This window comes from Pogonomyrmex barbatus, unplaced genomic scaffold (assembly GCF_055798465.1).
Source record: "Pogonomyrmex barbatus isolate J1 unplaced genomic scaffold, ASM5579846v1 scaffold2, whole genome shotgun sequence".
NCBI lineage: Eukaryota > Metazoa > Arthropoda > Insecta > Hymenoptera > Formicidae > Pogonomyrmex > Pogonomyrmex barbatus.
This window is the reverse complement of record NW_028297116.1, coordinates 12,451,124-12,476,096: the sequence shown is the minus strand read 5'-3', so window position 1 is coordinate 12,476,096 and position 24,973 is coordinate 12,451,124. Positions and strand designations below refer to the sequence as shown.

Here is a 24,973-nt window from a genome sequence, read left to right as displayed (position 1 = left end):
CATTTGAAAATAAAATATAAAATATAAATAAAAGAGATATATTATTTTATATTATTTTTATATCCTATATTCTTTTCATACACACACATACACACACACACACACACACACACACACACACACACACACACACACACACACATACACACACAGGAGCACATGCGCATATGTCTTTAATTAAAACACATTATAAAATGATAAATTGGTAATTTTAAAAAAATATATGGGATCTAGAAATCAATATTAAGTCAACAATCTATACAATAATCATATATTTTTTAAATAAATTTTGTTTACGTTATATATATAAGAGTTATTATTTACTTCACTCTTTTTCTCTTTCTCTTTATTGCGCGCACTCTTCTTTACCGTATCTTCTTAATTTAATAAAAAAAAAATATATATATATATATATATATATATATATATATATATATATATATTATCTTGTATAGGATCAATATATCTCGTTAATAAATATTTTAAAAAGTGCTAATGATAATGAAGATTGAATGAACATTGCGCATTGAATGATAAAACAATAGTTCAGTCCATCGTTTACTTGTTCGATCGTCTTTGAATGATGATTTTTTATCAACTGCGCGAAAGAAGAAGCCTAAAGTGATAGTTCGTGCAGGACAAACAGCGGACTCTGAAGTGGTGAATGCTATGGAAATGGTGGGGATACGGCCGTACACTACAGAGATGCGACGACTCAAAGTAGAAGAGATAGCCAGTTTCGACTGAGCAGTGGGGTAAACTATTAAGTGGTGGGGAAAAAGAGGAAAGGGTAGGATGGTTGGGGGCGGGCGCGCGCCACAATTCAACGAGAACGGCTGCACTCACCACATCTGGCGAGCAACTGCCACACTATCGGCCTATATTCAAAATTTTATTCTTCAAAAAATTTCTGATGTCGTAAACCAATTTAGAAATCTATATAACGATAGAAGTATACATTTGATAGACATGCAAATAAAAGAATAAAATTACATAAAAAGTTATCGAAAGATATTTAAGATGATATTTCATAATTTTATTGTAATATAGCTGAAAAATTGTTTTTAGAAAATTTTACATTATTTTAGTATAATAATATGATAATAACCTCACGTTATTTTATACATTTAGCAATAATAAGATAAGTAATAAATAAGAAATAAAAATTTTGAGATTTTAGAAAATGAAATATCGGGAATATAAGTTCTGTAAATTGATCATAGGACAAAAGTGCAGCGGTCGTACATGCTAAAATGTCAAAGAGATTTTGCATAAAATTATAAAGAATTTATTTAAAGTCTTATCTGCGATGAGCAAAGAGAGCTCCGCCTCCTCAGCCGTCCCCTCTGCCCCAGTGCTACCCCACAGTGCCCCCCGTTTGACCAACTGGCTACTACGTCACACATGCTTCTGCTTAGAGCCGCCAACTCCGAAGGCTCTCCTCTCAGGCCGGTTCAGTGAGTTACGAGTTGCGTCCGGGTTCGCCGTACGAGCGATAACGGGGGCGTCAATCGAATCGCGATTGGGAGAGGATTCTACCTCGCACGCTCTTCCCTCCTTGTCTTTCTCGGCTACAGGCAACAGGTTTGAATTTATGGGACAATAAAGAGTGTGGTGCGTAGTGCGCGTTTCTCTCTCTCGCTCTCTGCCTCTCTCTCTCACCCCCCCCCCTCTCCCCCTCTCTCTCATCTCTTCCTGTTACGCCTTTCTTTCCTGCTCTACATCGCACTTTCTCTCTCGCAAACATCTTGTCCTTTCGTTGTGAAAAGAGGAGTGTGAGTGCGGCGAAGACTATCAAACTCTCATAAAACTGTCAGCCGCGGCCACTGGGCTGACTTATGTGCGCCCCTTCCTCAACCGCGCTTCGAGAACCACACGCTGTCAGGTTGAGTCTGCATCTCCCGCGACGAGCACGTTTGCCCATCGCAAACGTCTTAACGAAAGATCAGACGCGCGATCTTCATGATTTAGGAAAAGAGATGGTCCCGAAAGTGGATTCGATCCGCTGATATCTGCGAGTCGCGGTTTCTGCGTTACAATATGCAAGTATTACAATTCACACTTGTAAAATATACTTTTCTTCCGTCCTCTAATCAAGAAGAGATACGATACATATGATCGAGCTAAAATGGATTCGCGACGGATGAAATCAGCGGAGATACGGTGATATTAATGGGCGAATCGTTTTCGGTCGATCAGTAAGGAACAATCGCGCCTTCGTGTGCCGTACCACCCCTTTTCTTTTTCATCTGTCTTCACCGCGAGGCTATACAGTAGGGGGCGCGTGCGCGCGTAGCCCCCCCTCGCAAAGCGGACGGAAGACTGCTTCTTGGTGACGTCGCGGCTAGAAGGCTGCAGAGGAGAACGAGAGAGCGATCGAGATACTTCTCCCCCACCAAACGGTTTCAGGGCTCCCGAATATCTCTCCATTAGCCCCCCTGACGGTGCTATCCCCTCTCCTTGACCCCTCTCTCGCTCTCTTTCTCTCTCTTACGCACACCCCTCTCATCGGTTCCTGTCACGTCGGGTAGCAGCCGGGCAACACTACCACACGACGAGCGCCAGCGGCAGCGGAGACTCGACGGAGACGCAAGGAACGGGGTTGAAGAATCGTACGCCGACGGAGAGACCAATCAAGGTTTGACGAACGGCAGGGATTGGTCGAGGCGCTCCTCTGACACGCAGAGAGCGCGGGCACGTGACAAGCTACCGCACACACCGGCCTTCCGTTGGATCGTGGCGAGGCCTTCAGTACGATACCAACCACCCTTCGCGTACGCAACAGGAACGGCAAACTCGCGCGCGGGTACACTCTTCACCCTTTATCGTGATCGAGCTTCTGTCGTTGCCGCGATATAAAGCTGTCTGTTAAGTGCAACACCTGTGACAACGTTGAAGCGCTATTAATCACCGCGTGAATAATTTTAATGCGCGCACATCGTGTTACCTCGCATGTTATTTCATTGAGAAGAGACTTGGCAAGGTCATCTTCAATGGGGCGCCTCGATAAGCTGTTTGTTACGCGCTACTGCACGGTAGGCCCACAAGTTCTCTGTAGGTAATCGTGCGACTCCTGAGATCGTAAAGAAGCAGAAGACAGTTTTATAGCCCAGGCCCACGTGGCCCTCGTAAACTTGACTCGCAGGTCGGTTCGAATTCAGGCTCGACCCGCCTGCCGCCAGACGTCTGCCTCTCTCTATTAATCCTGAACCCCTCGTTCATTATCAAATCGCTTAGGGACGTGTTTCTCTCACGTGTAACAGGTCGTGATTGCTGTGAATCGTTCGACGAACAAGGTGAAGCTTGTCGGAAGAACCGTCCATATGTGTCACGCGATTCTTGTCATTGCGATTCTCGTCACTGCGGTACGATGACAAGTTTCTATGCTTAATGACGACACGCGTTGTTCAGCCGCCTCAACCGCTCAAACACAACGTCAGTGTTTTCGTGAATGACGGAACGTAGACGTGAAAAATTATTGATATAGTGACGTTGAGACGGCAAGTGAAGGTACGTGAAGAATGAGTTCCTATCAGTTCGTCAACTCGCTCGCATCATGCTACGCGGGTCAACAGCCACAGCAACAGCCAAGACCGACCGCGAATTCACCTGGAGAACCGATGCAGGCAGCATCGCCGGCCGGTGGCGACTACTACAATCCAAATGCAGCGTCTACCAGTTATCCCGCACCTTGCTATTCGCCTCAGCAGCATTATCCTCAGCATCCTTATGCCACGCCGGCATCGGGTATGCAGCATACAGCACCGACAGGAATGATAGATTATACTCAATTACAACCTCAACCTCGGTTAAATGCGACCACGACGTCACAGCAACATGGTATGCACGCTCAACAGTCGCAACATCATCAGCAACCGCACCATCCTCAACAACAACTTCACGCGGATCCAACGACGCCTCTTCTGCAAAGCGCCTCGGCACCGTCAGCACCGTCAACGTCCAGCTGCAAATATGCTGATTCGACATCGTCCACCAATGTGGCGTCTCCTCAAGATTTAACCACATCCACTTCAAGAAATAGCCCAACGCCTTTAGTGGCACCCGGAACGAGTAAAACCGCATCAGGATTGACTTCACCGCCTGGTAGCTCGTCAAGGTCGTCTGTGGCTGCATCTGCCGCATCACCACCTAGTGGTAGCTCGAGAGGTGTCGGCGAGGGAAATTCGACGTTGACAACAGCATCTTCCGCTTCGTCGCCCGCTTCCTCTACATCCAGTACCTCGAGCACGGGTAACAATTCGTCCAACAAGGGGAACCCCTCTGGCACTAACCCGCCTCAAATATATCCATGGATGAAAAGGGTTCACATTGGTCAGAGTAAGTCGTTCATTTATCGTATCTTTTATCGTTTAATTCTGTTTTTATCGTTTAATCTTGTTACTAAAATACTTGTTACTACAATTTCTCAATATATATATATATATATATATATCTTCCATTTTCCTTTTTTTTTCGTTTCCGAATGAAAAAAATTCGCTTTTAATTTTATAAAAACAGCAAAAAAGGAAATTAATAACAATAAAATTATTTGGTTTATCATGGTTGGGATTATAAACGTTTAAGATAAAAATCCCTAAAAAGTTTTGTGTTTTATTTTATTTTAAATTTAAATATTTAGACATAATATACGATTTAATATACGATATCTTGGTTAACATATTAATATATGTGAATGCATATATTTATTCTTTTTAATATTCAAAATCCATCCATCCATTAAAAATGTAAAGACACTTCATTACAACGAAAATATACGATTTCGTAGATTATAAATCTATCTAATTTTGATAGTAATCTCTATTCATTTATTATGTTTCGTGTTTTAACGGTAAACAGGAATATATGAATTTTGACATTCGAAAAATATTACTTAATTTAAAAAGCAAATCTATTTATTTGTAGATATTTACATTTTATCACGTTTTAAATGTAATGATGTGTTATTAATTTGTGTAATATGCTTTTTTATAATGTGTAATAATATTTTTGCAAGAAAATTAAGAAATGATTAAGAAAAATATATTAGATTACAAATAGCTTACGTGTCTAAAGTATTCGAATCATCGACATTCTAATGTCTAAAATTAATAAAATTAAATATTGCATAAGAATAACAAAATAATATTTATTAAATTGTAGTGCATTTATTAAATCTGACATAAAAAAATTGCATTTATTAAATCTGATATAAAAAAAGTAGACTTAAATATTGCTTAAAAGTTATACATAATATATACATATATATATTATGTATAACTATGTTTTATTATGAGATAACAAATATTTTGTAAAAATGTAGAGACATGGATTCTTTGCAAAAATGCAATGCTCTGCAATGTCTGAAAAACTGTATTAAATTATAGAAAAGAGTACAATTGAAAATCTCTTTTACACTTATAAAATTTTTCATGTATTATTAAAAATAAAACTTATCGGGAAATAGATATAATCAAATTTAAGATTATTTTATTGAAAAATTTAAAATATTTAAGAAAGATTTGTTTGTATAAATACTATAAGTACTATAATTAGACAAAATATGAATTATTAAGCGCGAAATATTACTATGTCGTTCTTCTTGCGTATCTTTCTTTGACTTGAAAAGAAAACACAAGATTATGGAACGGATTTCTCGCGGAAAGTAAGAAACAATTAATAACGATAATACTATTAATCGAGGCAAACTTAACTTTACATAAATATCAATCCCCCCCCCCTCCATTGGCGCTTTATAATCACATCAAAATTGCCTGTACAAAATGTCGCGACCCGTGGCTTCAGGCTCAATCACATACGTATGCGGAAATGAGTTCACGTTTCGAGATACGGACGAAAAGCAGTGCGGGGATGCAGTCAGAACGGATAACAGTAATTCAGCGGGGACCAAGACTAGATTCACCTGCCCCCATGGTTCAAAGAAGATAAAACAGCCCAGCGCGCTGGTCGCGCTCACATTAGTCGCCCCGCGTGATTTACTGCGCGGCCAGTATGATTCAGTCAGCGGGGAATTTGACGAAGAATTAATGGTATTATGATATCGTGTGTAACTCTATGTATGTGCGCCCGGGCCATAAATCAGACTGCATTGTAAGGCGCGGGGGGTTGCCTTCTCCTTCTAGTTCTCTCGGGTTAGCTCGAACGAGGGCCTCAGATCGACTCGGCCCCCAAACGGGATACGCGGCTCAGATCTTTCTTGTACAAGTTTCGGCTTCCTCTTCCAATCGCTCGCATCATGCCCGCCTGGTTAATGTAGCATCCTTTTACCTCGGCTTACGTCTCTCGCGCGATTATTTCGCGTGCACGTCGGTGCCACGAGAAGCGAAAGGTATGAGCGGATTCGCCGCTTTATACCGGTTATGGCAATATCATATTATAAAAACAGGATCTTATAATGTATATATTTAGCATGATATGGATCTCAAAGGTCCCAACAATTAACAACTTCCAATTCTGAAGTGAAATTCCAACTGTGATCGTTAAACTGTTGAGCAATGTTTGATAGCAATGCAAAAAATTCAAGATTACCTGTGAATTATAATTAATTAATTGCTATAATTAGTTAATTGCGCTGGTGATTGACAAAAATTACGACAGAAAATAAATTTATATGTTAATATAAGATAAATAAAATATATCTTTTAAAAAGTTGAAAAATATTGCGTAAATAGTATGATCTATAATGAATAATGATTGGAATATTCTACTCTAACAGAAGAATAATTACTAAAGCAAAGAGAAAAGTGAAGTAAAATCATAAATCTTGTGTAAACGCATGGAATGCACTAATCCTGAGCAGTATGTTTGAAATAGTTATCAGGCACTATTGACCTGTTAATTTTCGAATATCTTTAATAAAAGCTTTAGCAAAAGCTCTTTCTTCGTTTGAACTTTTAATATTTAATTACTAATAATTTTTTTATTTGTATTTGGTATCTTGAAATAAATTTCAAGAATATTTTTTTATGAAAAAAGGGAATTCTTTTATATGATCTATTTTTATCAATCTAAATCAACTATTACAAAAGTCATATGTTTAGATTATGATAGATTTATAAAAAAGTATTTGAATAAATACATACAAGACAAACGTTGCATAAAAAATCTGTGATCAGTTACAACAATTACAAATGAAAATAAATAATGCATATTCACATTAAGAGGAAAATAATTGATTTGTTGAAGTTAATGTTCACCAACATAAGACATTTCGTTTAGACTTTATCCAGCCGTTCCGACGCTTTTGAACGCGCTGCTTCTTTTGATGCATAAACGTTTGAATACTAGATTTGAAAAAATAAGCTACTTATTAATAGCCAAAGAAACGAATAAGAGAATTTGGTTTACTCGAAGTAACAATAGTATATGATTTTACTACTTTGCTTTGTGCTTTGCGAATAAAAACATGTTTTATTAAAATATATAAATATGCAATTACATATATGTATATAAACATATTTATTATGCTATTTTGTAATATTTTAACATAAAACAAAATATTTATCATGTATGACTTTTATGAGAATACGTTAATAATTATATTTTTTTAAAATTAAATTTAAAGTTAAATTTATACAAAAATATTTCAATAGTATCGAAACATAATATATTTTACAAATGATTTATTTGGAGTGCTTATGTGATTGTGATTGTTATAATTAATTCTGGAGGATTTGTTATTATACAAATAGCAGCATAATTATTTATATTGTTATTTATGTATATTACTGTTTAACGTATAGATGACGTTAGATCTAGGGAAAGTAAGAAAAAAATAAAAAGAATGTGCATATTTTAAAAATGGCTAAGTGAATTAGGCAAATAGAAAGTAGATTTACTTTATAGAAAATATGATGAAATTATATACAAATCATTCTTCCATAAACGATACTAATGTACATAAAAGTATATAAATCTCGAAAAAATTATTATTAAAATAATTGCAGCTTCTGATTTTGATAATTTTATTGTGAAAGGTTTAACTCCAATTATTCGTCAGTATTCAATGTCATTTGTCAATGTATTTTGAATCTCTTATTATTTTAAATAATTATTTTAATTATTTGTTAAATAGAAGAAAATACTTTTTATTTAAAGTTGAAAATTATTTAGTAACTCTAATTTTTTGTATCTTCCACAATTTATTATTTGTTTGTTTGAATACTGTAAAAATTATCCGGAATACGTCCTTGCTGCCGGCAAAATCATGCAGCCAGAAGCATGTGGGTCATCCTCGGGATAAGTAACAAGTCCGAGATAGATCCAAGATAAGTAGCTATCATCTGACGAGCAGCAAACGCGAATAAACATGCAATTGATGCGTGAAGTGAATAGTTCTGCAGTTTATTTCCGAAATATTGACCTGCATGCATACGAATAAGCGCTACAGCCTCTGTTTAGATAAGCAGAAGGTCGTTTTCGTCATGGAGTCTGTAATTATGGGCCGATCATTCCGCCATAAATAAGGATGTGCGGAACGCCGCGAGGAAAGGCACGTTTCTGTGTCCCGATTGATAGATGGTTACCAACGTGATTCCCAACGTACGAATCCCCCACGCCGGAAGGGTAGACAGTCGAACCAGTGGAACTGGATCTCACTTAATGCCCTTAGCACATTTACACGTCATAAATATGTGATAGTTGGCGGAACAATTTTCTTGTCAAGGAATGGCGTCTACAAATGATTTAAATGAACCATGATATTATGTCAAGCTTGCTTGATTGCCATTTTATTCTATTAATTTGTCATAATTCTATATATGTACGCTAATGTTCCATATATATATATATATATATATATATATATAAAACTATTCATATATATGTATATGTATGTGTATATGTATAGCCATATACATATATATCATATGTAATGAAAAAATAGAAAACAGCTTTTCATTTACTATATTCGAATTTAGATATGATGTAGATAAATAAATACTATATAGTGCCTTAAGCAAACACATACGCGTATGTACATACGGTTACGGCGCACTGACAGGAGAGGGAGATACGAGGACGCGCTTCAAAGAACTGGTTTTACTAACCACATAGCATACTGCATTTTTACGCCGACGAAAAAGTTTTTATTCCGAGACGCTTAATCAATCCACGCCATACATATGACTGTTCTAAGACATTAGAGTTAGCAAAATGTAGATTGTTCGTCACCATCTAAAAATAATTTTATGATTATCTCTTTAGAAAATCTATGCCCAGCATACTTTTTCTCACGTTAAATCGTCACATAAATATTGTTATAAAATTAATTGTTGGTTCATAAGAAAATAAATAATAAAATGCAATATAAAGAAGAGAAATATATACTCGCTATTTACATTAAATATACTCACTATTTTATGAAGTTTAGGTGGTATAATCCACGTCATCACAAAATAATGATGAGAGTGATCAAAACATTGTACTTGAAGACTTGAATACTGTATTTGAAGACTTAATAATTTAATGATGATTCCGTCATTTGTTGCTCACAATTCTGAATTATGTGTAAGGTCAATTGAAACGAAATACGTGTCGTAGACAAAGAGAAGAGAGTTACCACCGTATTGTAGTTTGCGTATAACCGCGGGAAGAGCGCGAATCACTTATTAGGACATAAATTTTCATTGCAAGCGCCTAGTGCAAACGGGATGAGCCGATGGGGTAATGGATGTATGCCGGAGGCGAAGTGGGCCGCCTGTTGCTGCGTGGCCCGGTCGCCACGGGGATCCTTGATCCTTATGCTCCTGCAGTCGCCCTTTCGGCCGACAAACCCTCCCCGAGGAGAAGATTCCCTCTTCTGAAAATTTACGAGCCAACGCTGAATGGCGTAGTAAAGGGCGATGCCGCCGGTACACACATCTCGTGGTTTTGTCACGACGCGTGAATCGAAAAACTGCCCTGCAGAAATAACCGCAAGTATTTTGCTTCCTTTCACTATATATCATGAGGTTTTTCCGGATTTTGGAAAATTTTGGAATGGAAGGAAATATTTTGTGTGTAATGCCGCATTAAAATTATATCCGTAATAATATTTGTGCTAAAGCAAGATGAAAAGGAAAGGTACGAGGTAAAGCAAATATTTAAAAGATTGTTGGAATGGAACATCATATTAATGAAAATTTCAAAAGCACTGATAACAGATTTAAATAGTCCTTAAGATAAACCAATTCCGTAATCTATAATTAATTCCAGTACCTCTTTTTTTTTACATTGCAACAGTAAAATAACCACATAACATAAACATAAATGGTCACATATCTATAATTTTATAGTTCCCCACGTGTATTAATAATATAATATATATCACATTTCAGTATCTTATAAGAGTTTCATTAAAGATTAACAATGTCCGTTTCGCGCGGCGGACGATTATAGCGAGCCGCGGTAATGCAAGAATCGTGCGGGAAGCGTCATCGTCCGTCGCGACAACTCGATTTAGAAGATACACACAAGTTGCATGCAATATATAATAGTCGCGTATATACAGAAACTCAGCCGTGCCAGTAATAAATAAATCACGCAAAGATCAACGGTTTTATACTCTTACATCATCCTTTTAAAATGTACAGCCTAATGTGATGTAATCAAATTCTCAGCCGTTTTGCTCTGACCGCCGCGAAACAAACTTTACTGTGAAATATATCCTATGTAAATCAGATGTAAATGTTGTCGTCATTTGTTGTATAAGTTAAGGTATTCTGATGTATGTTCTTACGCATACAGAAAATGACTTCAAGTAATTACATTAATTTAAATAATTTTTAATCTTTGTAATTTATAATAAATAGATAAGTAATATTATATATGTAGTATATATAAAAAAGAGAGAACTTTTATTAGTCTTATTTTTCCAAAATTATTTTATTCCGTATAATTGATACAATAGTATCTCATGTAAAAGTAATATAATAATTAAATCAAATTTTAATTTAAATTTAGATGAAAATTAAATATAATGTAGTGATTGTATTTATGATTAGTATATCTATTGATAATCTATCTATCGATAAAAAAAATAGAGACTACATAACATATTTTACATACAGTAATTTAACAAATATATTGATATATACTTTCATATCTTCTTTCTTATCTTCTTGTAAAATCTGCTGAAAAAATTAATATCGAGTATTTGTTCAAAATGATATATATTATCCATGCTACTTTATTAGATGTATGCGAACATTGTCAATATCGAGATTTTCATTGTACTTGAATGTTGGAATTTATTTTTTAAACATAAATCAACAAACTTCTTCCACGCCTCAATTACTTAATTACTCTGATGCTTCAATTCTTGAAAGTATAAACGCACATTTTGTCATGGCAAGTGCCTCGCACGGAATCACGCTCGACACACAACTCCCCTTTTTGTCTGTGGTGTAACTATTTTAGTCCTCGTTCAACTCATCGAAAGTAACACGAAGAGGAAATATCTTCTTCTAGAGAAGCTTTTTATGAAAGAAATTTAAAGAAACTCTTTACACACATAAGAGAAATATAACTAATATAACGATATTCTCATACGTTACTCATACATTATTTATTCAAATAAATGATAAATACATTTAATTCTTTTAATAAGATAATTAATAAGATAATTAAGACAAAGATAATTCATATTAATTTTTATCGCTATTAATAAAATCTCGTGAGATGAGTAATATTTATGAAGAAAGAAATTGGATGATTACCTAAAGATATGTCGCAATCTCTTTCCACTATTATGCTGTAAGAAAATCAACGGCGAAGATAAATTTTGGGCGGAAACAGCTTTATTCCGTGGCTGATGCTCTGGGCAAAGCGTGTTTGGGTGGTGTAGAGGCGGTCCTACGTACACCCCAGCGACTCGAGACCATAAATAAATGCTTGCGCGAGGCTTATGTACTAGCACTAGGCGTTCTGAAGGCTTGCGGCACCACTCGTGTGGGGTAACCAGGAGGAACGCTATGGACGATCGGAATGGACAGCCTCCTAAGAGGAGCAACCTAACATAGGAGCATAGATACTGCATGATTCATAGAGGACGTGGTGTAGAGTCCGGAAAGGGACACGCTCTTCCGATGAGATTTATCCGCTCGATACGACGAATGTTACGCGAAACGAGAGACAAATGGCGTTTGTCGCAGCTGTCGATGGTCGATGGGACCAAATTTGAGACATTGTTGGTGAATAATATGTTACCACCGTGTGTAGTAATCTCTTGCATATGGACATTTTTAAAATATAAAAAGTTGCGAGTTGTATTATTGCTAAAACGTAATTTAATTATATTTACCAACGCTTTCACTTTATTTGCAACGATACACACGATACACGCGAAATGAGAGGCTTGGCGCGTCATTGAAAGAAATACGTAAATACGCGCATACCCGTATCGCGCGTATGAAAATTACGCATTTGCATTTTCTCCTAGCTCTCGATGGGAATAAATCAATTCGCATAGGTGACACGCACAAAGTGTAGTATATACGTATGCACATAGACGTGTACGCGACTTCGCGCGCCTGTATGTTTTTGTTCGACCTTAGGCAGCTCGCATCACCGCGACGCACTGTACTCAGACACGTAGAGAGTCGCAGCTGACTGTATTGTTCCCGCTGAAGGTAAGTCATTAATTTTCCAAGCGGCAGGAACGTTCTATGCGGTCCAATACACGGACGTCGCGAACACACGCGTACGTGTGTCGAGTGCCCGTACGAACATTTATGGAACGCCGATGCCTACTTCGCGCGGTAATAGCGGTATACGGTTCCTGCTCATGATTGTTGTCAATTAACAGTTCAAGAATCTCTAAATCTCGGATTATTATTCGACTCCCGGGATCGGGGGGCCGAGTTCAAAGTTTGATTAGTCGATTCTTTATCGGTAGACATATCGATAGGATTGATGAAATTTCCATGATCTCTTTTTAATCGTTATTAATCGCAGCTGTATCTTTAAATTTTAAAGAGATCGCTTCCGGTATTCTAGAGTGCCGCGGTTATGAGGGATGATGGGACTTATCGCAAAGACGCGGTAAAATGGAACAACGTTCGAGAGGGATTATCCGAAATCGGACAAGAAGAGAAGACCATCGGTCCAAATGATATGCGTGTGTACCCTCGAGGGAAGATAATGCATTCGGAAGGTTGTCGGTTGTAGGTTTGAGTCGCGTGTGTCGGACGCGGCGGTCGGACCGTCGCCTGATGGATGGAGACGCGTAGCCTCTATCCCTATTCTTCCTCAATCCGTAGACCCAGTCCTCCGCTCTGTCCCTCCTCCGATATATACGCGCGATCATGTCTTATGCCTCTCTTTCATCCGACTGTATAACGTAACCCCTCAGAGAGACGACAGTTTCTTGTACGAGCGAGCTCGCACGCGCGCACATATAAATACACATACACGATATATATATATATACACTCGCGTGAATTCAATCCATAGGGAATCCGAGAGAATGGATAATATGTTATTCTCAGTTCCGTCAATCTCGCAGAAATGACCCAGTGTATAAAAGAAGAGAGACTCTAATTTTAGTTAGATGAAATGGTTTAGCGAGGCACGGCGCTTCGCGACGAGAAATTTATCGAAAAACGATAGAGATCAGCACACATACTTTTGACTGCTCATTGTGATATATAAACCGACCAAAGCTTGAGCTACTTAAATTTCGCATAGCATCTTCGCGCAACGAATACTCGCTACTTCGCATTCGGCAGGATATTCCGGAGTTCAAGGTCATCAGGACTTCGAGGCACGTACCTCAATATTCTCATGGTTCATGCGCCATGTATAAAAGAGACGAAAGAAAGACTGTACTGGCTTTTGTATGCTGTCAGCGAGTACAAAGTGCAAAATGAAGGAAGGGAGGTAGACGTGCACGACGGTGGGGACGACGAGGCGTTAATTGAATTTGAGTCCGCGCGGATTATTGTGAAGCGTTTAAAGCGGCCAGAAACAAACCTATTTGCGTCAGAGAGCTTTCTCGTGAAAGATAACAAATGATCCGCGGAACGTCCGCTGCGCAAACTTCGGCATAAAAGCTTCAGCAAGGCTGCCACTCTCTTTCTCCCCTTTTCTGCATTCCCCTTCCTCTTCCATTTTCACACCCTTCGTTCTTTCGTCACCTCGTTTCCAGCAGCTCTTCCAACTGAATCCAGCCCTTGAAAACCACTTGCTACCCCCATTCGAATTGAAAAGCAATAGTTTTTGAATCTATTTATAACTGTCCGATGCACACACCGATGCGTCTAGTAGATGACGCCGTTGACCCAATTCAAATATCGCATCCTTCTTTTTGTAAATGAATTTTCTGCCGTAGGAGAATTCCTATCAGTTCTATCATTGCCATTCTTCGTGACAGAACACATCCGCTCGACCTACTTACATCGCGTCTATCTATCTTTTAATTTTAGCGACGGTTATAAAACGTCACAACATAAAAATAACAAACATGTGACACCCTCATTAACGTACGAAGGAAATCCTCTGAGCTATGATTGAGCGTAACAGTCGCCAATAAAAGGATTTCCATGCTGCGCGAGTAGAGCAGAAATTAATAGATCCTTTTGAAAGAGCGACTAGTTTCGTGTACTCCCGGAGATTTATAACCGGCAACTTTCCGCGGTGTGGTCCGGGCGTGTCAGCTGTATATCCGATCGAAATAGATCCCGCGGATTCCGGTCTGAGCTCGAGGCGACAGGTCTCAATGTCCGAACGTTTGGTAACAGGTGGATCTAGACACCTAGAAGCCCGATCAACTCGTCGTGATCGTCCAACGTCCAACGTTTTCGCTCGCCTTCCTCGTCGTGGAATGTTGGACCGTTGATTTCGCTCGAGGAAGGCCGATCTTCGGCGTGCGATTGGTCGTCAGCTGCGCAAGTACGGATAGATCACAAATCAGCTCCGAACGGAGGCTGACTGACAGAGCGCGCGGAGCCGCGCGTAAATAAATTTAAATTGTGCGTGGATTACATTTGCTATATATCGCTAGACCCGACGCGATATTTCGACGAAAATTCATGAGCGCCACTGGCTACTCACACTGGCGGCGAGCCAGATGGAGGCGTGCGTATCGGATAATCTCCTATCATTGCTCCGACATCGGTGGGCCTTACATATAACTAAAGTCTTTACCTCGTGTACAAATTAGCACAAATCTATGTTCTAGGAAGGACAAGAATTATGAAACAAATTGTTGTGAGAACAAATTATTATAGCGTTCATATTTTAGATAATTATCTGACAACAATACGCACGTGACTACAATGCGATTTTTCGTAGAAATGAAAATTGTTAACATATTTCATGGTTAAGTAATGTTATTTTTTTTTTCTATTCATATGTTTCTTATACGAAAAACAAGAAATTAATTCAGAAATTAATTTTTGTAAATAATTTTTACTGTTTAAAATAAATAAAACAAATAATCTCTCGGGAGCAGAACAATTGAAAAACCATGAACATGTTGAAATGAAAATTATTTGATTAAATTTTTAAAAGATACACACACACACACATATATATATATATATATATATATATATATATATATATGTATATGTATATGTATATGTATATGTGCATGTGTACCATGAACATGTTGAAATGGAAATTATTAAATTAAATTTTTAAAAGATACATACACATATATATATATATATATATATATATATATAAACAAATAAGATACAATTTATCTTATTATATTTTATGAAATTCGCAGAATGAAAAAACGGATTAAAGAGAACACAGACTACAAGACCATCATTAGTAACATAGACAGAGCAGAAAACGAAGACAGAACATGCTAGCCACGCGATGCCACTAGCTGAGCGTCTCAGCTGAAATAACGACAACTTTTAAGGGGACACTATCTTGTTCGGTCGAACATGAGATCTTGAAGCCTTAGACCACCTAAGCTATAGAGATGTAATCATAATTGCATAATAACCATGGTGAACTGCTTGGGTTATTTATGAATCTCTTCTTTCCTTTTGTCAGTAGTGCCGATGTTATTTTGATGCAGACAGTGTTAGATATTCTATTGCCGAACATCGCCCGTTCTATCACAGGATTTACATTGTAATCGTGGAATTATCTCATTACACAATTAAATAATGTTTCTGTTTAAATGCATAAAGATTTGAATGAAGTTGAGAATTATAAAAAGCATTCCATTTCCTTCTCGCATTTATTCTTTTGCGAAAAAAAAAACGTATATTATACCGCGTAAATATTAATTCTGATTACGATAAATGTATAATTTAAAAAAGAAACAACGATATATTAAAAGATACAAATGCAAAATATATCCTTTGAATATTTTAGAAACATCCCTCAGTTTCCTTTTACATATTCACATAAGTACTTTAATGTAAAAATTTGGAAATTACAAAATGGACGAACGGATCTGTACACTGAGAAAAAAAAATGCTGTTGAATCAATAGCAATAGTTTAATTGAAAATAATTTTGTTAATTCAATGACATCATTAATGGAACAGTATATCATGCTCTTGTTTTAATAATCAAAATCTTCGTTTCATTAATAATGTCATTGAATTAACAAAATTATTTCCAATTAGACTAATGCTATTGATTCAACAGCATTATTTTCTCAGTTTACGTGATTCATTAATCCCTGTGAGAAACTAGTGTCTGATATAACAATTGATAACGAGATTTGAAACAATTCCCGCTGTTCATTACGTCGCGAAACTTACAGATTTTTATTGGTTTCTTTGGGATTCTTAAATCGATCGTAGAGATGGAAAGAATTGATATGGCCGTACTTGAGCTCTCTGGTATCAGATAACCATTCAGATATATGCCAGGGGTTGGGGGTAGCACAAGGGTTCTATATATACTTTCGTGGAACTTGCTCCCGACCGACATACTGAGCTTATACGTGTACGTCACATACCTATCCACTCGCACTCGCGGAATGCAATACAGCTTGGTCGCGATCACGAGATATTTTGATTCCTTTCTCAGCACCTAATCTATAATCTATCACGAATAATATTGTGATATATTATACCTCTGACCTACACCACTTGCAAAATATTAAATACCCACGCATTACATCATAACAAGCAGACAGACAATAAGGAATAGTAACTATTATTGTTATCTTTTTAAATTTATATATGTGAAATTATAAATTAGATTACAGATTTAATGTATAAGTGATGTTGATTAATTAATAATCTTCAGTACAAAATTTCTTTTTTTTCTATATATTATAAGTTGCATTTTAATCTTTACTTTCAACATTTAATATTCCCTCTTTATTATATTATTCAATAAAGTGTATATTCAATTCTTTTAAATATGTATCGTAGTATATATATATATATATATATATATATATATATATATATAGTACAATACACATTTAAGAGGATTAGATATATATACTAGTGAATATTTAAATATAACTATAATCTCTACGATTTGTTTATATTTCAATTAACAAGAAATTTCTTTTAGCTACGTCATTTCCTTCATCATGAATATGAATCACATATTGCATATGTGATAGAATTTGTGTATTCAAGAGCCGAAGGAGTCGCAAGACAAAGAAACGTTGAAGCGCGTATTAAAAACCAAGGAGATCAAAATCCGGGCATACCGGGAAACACGCACCATGAAGTCGCGCGGGATTTTATCCCAGTCACGTGTTACCAGTCAGTCTTAACCAGCCGATCTGTCAGTCAGGCAGACTGGCAGTCGGTGACACGTTTGGTACAGGGTTCGGTGCAAATACACGCGCGCTCCGCGTTCTATTAAGAGCGAGGCACGAAAAGGCTAGACGACACGAGGTGACATCGAGATGGGTGACACGACATGGCCCTGCGCTTAAGCCCGGCTCAGTCTTACAACGACGACGACTATGCGCAGCTCGGCCTCTTCGGCCTGCACATCTCTCATTGCATGATAGACACGCTGAACGCTTTTATTTCAATTTTTATCCGCTACTAAAGCACTTTGGTACGTCTCGATGAGACACTTGAGGACTCTATACGACTAATTTATAGCCGCGTTTTACTCCATTGTAGCATCATTAAATGTCATTTAATTTAAAAATTTAAGTAATTATTAAAAGATAATATAAGGAAGAAGATAAAAGATATATAATAATGTATCTTTCTATCTGTAGCCTCTTCCTAATTCATATATCATATAACTTTGAATATTTAAAATAAGCTAATTACTGTGATTCTCTTCATAATTACAACACAGCAAATGTGAAAATAACACAACATGATTGATTGATTAACAAAACATAGATTGTTGATAACGAGGTAATCTCACGAGGAACAAATATATGATATTCTCGATCAACTTCGTTAACATTATATAATTAATTACTTTCTATCACTTATGTAAGTAATATATTTCTAATGATTATATCTTATCCTTCCAATCAGTCATGTTCTGAGGAAAGTAAAAGTTCAAATTATAAGAGAATCTTCTGCATCCTTACAGAAGTGAATTGACGAACAAATTGCTCCCATTGCATCTGCTTAAAATGCAACGCGATTATGAAATTTATTACCGAGAGATGTATAACGTAAGTCATGCGTATGATTACGGAAATTCACGTTACAATAACATATTGGCTCGTACTCCCCTCGATGCTTTAGAATTTATAGTGCGAGAATAACTACTGAGATCGCGCCAGATAGAATCTAAATGCTAATTAAACAGGTGTGCCTGACATGCGTGAAATTTAATCGGGTCAGCGATTATCGCGGTACTTTAATGCATCAAAAGCTATGGTCACTAAAAATAATAAATCATGAATACCTCGAAGATAAAATAATATTCGATTTAACACACGTACATACACACTCACAATTATATCATTCTAAAGATTATTACTCCTGCGCATGTTTCTCTTCAGGGATGATAAAAACTTCGAACCTGTAATAGACATCAAGCAAAGCGTTGTGAGCGTATCGAGATCTCTCTTGTGGTATTAGTTGGAAGAATTAACATGGCGCGTCTAAGAAACATATTTCAATCGCATATAAGCATCGTCGAGAGCTTTCTCACCAGCCTTTACCGAGTACATTCCTTTACACATCAACGTGTGTTGTATCGATGTCGGCGAGATACCGATAGCAATTTATCACCAGAAAAGACGAGGATGCATGTTTCAAAGAAATATATTCTTATAGTTCACATTTTAATAAATAATTTTATTTAATCAAAGAGGGAGAAGAAAAAAATAAGCGAATAGCGATTATGCTTAAAATTATTATTAACGAAAAGTAAATGTATCATCAAACAATAATAAAATAAAATGAAATAAAATGACGCGAGTGACCGAAAAAAAAGGAATTCCATTTGTCTGTTACAAAACGGGTAGGTGCGCCGGATAAACGATATGCAGACCGAACGAGTCCGTGTCCAGACAACTAGAACACTATTTATTAAAAAGTCAGGCCGCACGACCCAGCGACGTGTTACATCGGGAGGAAAGCGATAACACCGGACGAAGGGTCCTGTCATTAAGCCCGGTAGGAGCTTCGTTGTTCAACGCTCGCTGGTTGCCGTCCTCTGCGAAAACGCTTTTCACGCTCGTGAAAGTGCCCAGTCTATGTTGCTCAAAGTCGCGGAACGAATCTTCAACGTACTGTTATCAATGTTATGCGTAAATGCTCGGAATACCGGATAATAATAATCATACCTGCAAAAGAGCTATATACTTTCCGGACAACAATGGAAAATATTTATTCGCACACGAAAGCACTTCTTCTTTAACTTATCATGCATTTTATCGCCATTCATTTTTACGCGCATACACATATGAGTACGAGTTAGCAAAGAGATTTATTTAAATGACGCATTTGTTGCGCAATTATTGTCATTCGCGTACCTAGCTTCCTACTTAGCTTTATTTCTACGACTCTATTCATATAATTTTCCTCAATTTCTCCCTCTTGTCTCGCACACTCATTAATGGCTATCTATTATAGCTGTAAATGAGCCGACTCTTTAATATCCGCAATGATCCATCCACAATGAAAACGAACGAACGAACAAACGAACGAATGGCACCCTTGCTCGCGCAACACCTGCTGAAGCAACGAACCGAAGCCTACGTTAGTGCTTTGGAGGAAGGGTAGAAATTATTATTAGTATATCGACTACATTAAAATATGATACGGGTGCTATATTTAAATTTACACCAATATTTATTTGTCCATAAAGAAATAATAAAACATCGCTTGCATCAAGAAAATTTAAGAAAAATATTTATATTACTTCTCTACGCTTATTTTTTAAACAGATTATACACATATATCGTATTATCTTTCCACTTTTTAGAGTAAATGATTTTACGTGTTTTCTATATTTTACGCAACATTGCAGTACTAAAATGTACCATTTCTTTTATATCTAAAAATTGCTATCTCTCATTTAAACAATAATTTACATAATGATATATTAAATTATGATTACATTAATTTGTGATTCGTGCAATTTGTGTTTATATCATTATATTACATGTGGACATTATAATCGTCGCACGAATCGAAGCTAAGTCGAGGCGTTATTCAGTGTAGTCACAATTTTTGCAAATAGGAATTAAGGGAAAGGAAATAAGGGTAATAGGCAGATCCTACTCACATCGTAATAATAGCGTTGCAAAATTATTTATGACCGAGGCGTGTAAAGCGAATAGATAAAACAGCTGCCAAGTCGACCAGTTTGCAATCCAGTAGCACTGGCAGAGACATTAACTACGACTCGTTGAAATAATTAACGAGATCGTTACGCGTTGCACGCACGTGGTTCTTTAGTAATGCATTCCTATGCTTTTTATTCGATCTTCCGTTAACTTTTCCACTTGTGATTTCTCCGCGATAAAGTCATGATAAAATACAGTTTGTCTTAAACAATAGTCTTCATACATAAATTCGTATTTGATACGTTTGTAAAAAAAAAAATAACAATTTATCTTCATCGATTTATCAGTTTTCGTCCATAAAATTCATATTTATATTATCTATACTCGTTTCTCTAATGAAATGACGAAAATTTTTGATTTCCAGGTACGGTAAACGCGAACGGTGAGACAAAACGACAAAGGACCTCGTACACCAGGTATCAGACGTTGGAACTGGAGAAAGAATTTCACTTTAATCGCTATCTGACGAGGCGGCGTCGTATTGAGATCGCGCATGCTCTTTGCCTTACGGAACGTCAGATAAAGATCTGGTTCCAGAATCGGCGTATGAAGTGGAAGAAGGAGCACAAGATGGCGAGCATGAACATCGTACCATACCACATGTCGCCATACGGGCACCCTTACCAGTTCGCGCCCCACCCCGGCCAGTTCGCTCACTTGGCCACATAGGACGAGTTCTCGCCCGCTGAGCTCGGAGCACACGCTGTCCGGTTTCCCGGGATGTATGGCGAGCAGAACTTTTAAAAGGCTTTTTCCGCCTTAGACCCCGCGGTACGTCATGACATTGTCACTCGTGACTTGGCGGGGTCTCGAGCGGGACTTCACTTCCAGTAGGACACGTGGTGCGTTCCGCCGATTCCGTAATGCCCCTCCGTAATGGCTGGTAAAAATGGATTGTCGCCGAAGTAGCGAGAGATAGTAGATTCTTCTTTCGCATGCCCCCAATAACGTACTTAAATTATTTACGTATATTATCGGTCCGCGTGTTCAATTAGCTATTGGAAAGAGAATTTCTCAATCAAAAGACACGAGAGAAATATTATTTTCTTTTGTAAAGTTAAGCGAAAACAATCCATTGTCATGCCGCCTTTGGTTTGCGGACGCGCAAATACGCGCATATCACTGTACGACTATTTGAAGTTGAAGGAAAGCCAAAATTTTCTGCGTATATATCGCCGTACGCCCGATTTAATAGACTGGACGCGCTCCGAGGGACTCTCACGCATGCGATCATGAGATATTAATAATAATAAATAATACTAATGATGCGAATGAGAGGTCACCTCAGCGGGTGAGATAAAATCGAATCTCTAGTTTAAGGTGTAGAAATTAGCGATCTAAATAATTAATTAATCAAATAATGAATTAATTAATTATCTTGTCTTGGCTGCACACTGTTTCATGTGAAATCGATCGCCGATTGAAAATGAAATTATAGAAGGTGCTTGTGTATTTATTTATTATTTTTTTCTCTTATCGTCATTCTCTTATTTGGCCTTCCGAAAATATATTTATAGGAAAAGACTTTGCGAAAGACTTGGAGCAATTTCAAAAGAAACACATATTTTCATGTTAAAATTTCTGTATCATATTTAAATACCTATTAATAGTCAAATTATTCTTCATTGGTCTTCATTGGAAGGGAGAAGTGACCTTTAGAAATCCATGTTGATTGCGTATAAATTATGCTGGCTCTATGAAGTATTTCTAGAAAATAAGAAATTGTTGGGACGCGGCAACTACATTAGTAAAATAACAACGAGATATTCGTGCAGCATAATTTGCATGTGATTAAAATAGTACGATTATTGTAACTAATATCTGCAAAATTAACTGTAACTAAAAACTTTTACACACGCATCCGAAGTATTTATAATATTTATATTTATAATATTATAATATTATAATACGTATAATATTTTATAATATTATAATATTTTTTATATCAAATACCTGGATGCGGACATCTTACCTTCTCTTTATATATTCCATTTGTTTTATATCATGATGCAATCGTAGAACTTATTAAAGAACAATGATACATATATTAAAATAACAAATCTTTTTGAAAATTAATTTTTGTGTCACGTGATTTGCGTATGTTGTATCTCTTACTTTATTAACGAAACGGTGAACAGCTATGGCCCTGCATCTCTTGTACATAATTTACAGCATAATATAACCAATGTCTCCCTGGAGCAGCCACGTTGTTCCTATATTGTCGATACGTAGGGAAATCTCGCGCGGAACTTAACGTTCATTTTATTCTACCGCATCAAGCATTTTATCGTGATTATCGATGATTAATTACAACAAATGGACTACTATTGTTTCTCGCGCATCGACTATAGTAACTTTAATCCACATAGGAACCTAATTAGTTTTTCCATAATCATAGTTTTTAAAAATCCAAGTTGTAAAAATAAAAAAGAAAGAAGAAGAAATGTTTTATGCGGTCGAACGCGGGGATAAATGGCCCCGGATGCATTGTGAGTACGTCTGACTTCGATGGTGCAATGTATGTGCATGTGCAGCGCTGAATATCTAACGCAAAATTGCATGCACGTGCTGCCTAATTACGCGTATTTATCGGCGCAGAATATACATAAATGTGTGGTTGAATGTAACAGGAAAAACGTATTATTACCCCGCATGATTCGATACGAGAAGGATCCAAGAAGAGAGATCGGGTATTGACTAGTTAACCGGGAAGCGAGCGCAAATGTGTAAACTAATTAGCTAGTATTCGAGTAATTGAGTATCTTGTGATATGACAGAGAAAAAAAAAACAGTCGCTCTAATGCTTATTGAATTGTCATAACCGCGCGTTACGCGATGCAAATTCGGAAGAATACAGGGAATTTAGTATGTGTGTATGTTGTTCGAGATTTTAAGCGATATAAACGAGAAAGGAAACAAATAAAGGAGAGACCTTCTAGCTAAGCTAGCATTGAATTGTACATAATTATTATATATGTATAATGCGATATCGAACGAGAACGTTATCATTATATGAGGCGTTAACGAAAGATTTTCTTTTTCTCATATGAATCGTGAATTGATAAACGAAATAATCTGCTTAAACGATAAGTTACTCACCACGTTAGATGATATTCTGCGTTCACTTAATTGGAACAAGGAATATAAATTTGATCTATCGCGGGATATGTATTTAAATTCATGATTCAAAATGTACAGAAAATTATTTGTTTCTTACAAAAATACTGTTAGAAACTACATAATTTTTTTTTTCTTTTCGTTATCGCCTCGTATACGGATTAAATACGGATATTTAATAAAGCATAGTGAGCATTATTACATTATTATTATTAATATTATTATTATCATTATCATTATTGAAATTCTTGATATTATCTTTATTATTGTATTGAGAGTGAGTCTGTTGCTTATGATTTGGTCGAGTGTTAATATTGTATTTTATTTGTTTCGTTATTATTATTTTTTGTTGTTTACGCCGCGTGTCGTACAACACGTCCCGTACCTATGAATGATGTGCACAAATAATGCAAGATTTGCATTACTCTTTTACACGAGATCCATTGCGGGATACGTAGCCGTGTTATCTCGATGCTTATCGAAAATCGATTTAGAGTCGTTCGCAGCCTGCCCGCAGTTTGACGAAGTAAGAGACGGAATGGAAACTGCAGATATTTACTATTTATTCGTCAGGTGCAAATAAATGCGTTCTCTCCAAGTTAAATTAAGCTCAAGTATTACGTTCGCGTAGCATCACTCAAATGTTATTTCATTCCATGTAATATACGTAAAATAGCCTAACTAAAAATATTTACTTATTACATCTACGTAACCTAGAGCACCGTACGTGTAAGATCCGTATAATTATATATAATTTAAATTGTAATTATTAAATGGTATGACGTACAGAAATCATCAATGTCCATTTCTTTTCTAGAACCTAGACCAGAAGAATTTGTCGCTCTCGAAATTAAATAAAAAATTTATATAAATTGATAATAGCGCGCGCGCATGTGTGTGTGTGTGTGTGTGTGTGTGTGTGTGTGTATGTGTGTGTGTGTGTGTATTAATAGCTATCCGTAACAAAGAGAATTGTGCCGGCGATGTTAATTATGACGCACGACGATAATTATTATGTTTATAATTGCCGATATGAAACTTTAACGCGTTCGCTTTATTGCTCAAATGTGAAACGCGATAACGTTCACATTGAAGAATTGCGTGATGACCACACGAGGTTATCTCACAGCGATACAGATTCCTCTTT

General features: G+C 36.8%; 1 protein-coding gene across 1 annotated transcript; it reads left to right on the top strand.

The window, feature by feature from the left end:
• The first annotated feature begins 1,409 nt into the window (after positions 1 to 1,409).
• LOC105428452 (Sex combs reduced) lies at positions 1,410 to 24,618 on the top strand. Its single transcript, XM_011640787.2, has 2 exons — positions 1,410 to 4,338; positions 21,074 to 24,618. The coding sequence occupies exons 1-2, from the start codon at positions 3,522 to 3,524 to the stop codon at positions 21,376 to 21,378; spliced, it is 1,122 nt and encodes a 373-aa protein (XP_011639089.1). The 5' UTR covers positions 1,410 to 3,521; the 3' UTR covers positions 21,379 to 24,618.
• The last annotated feature ends 355 nt before the right edge of the window (positions 24,619 to 24,973 follow it).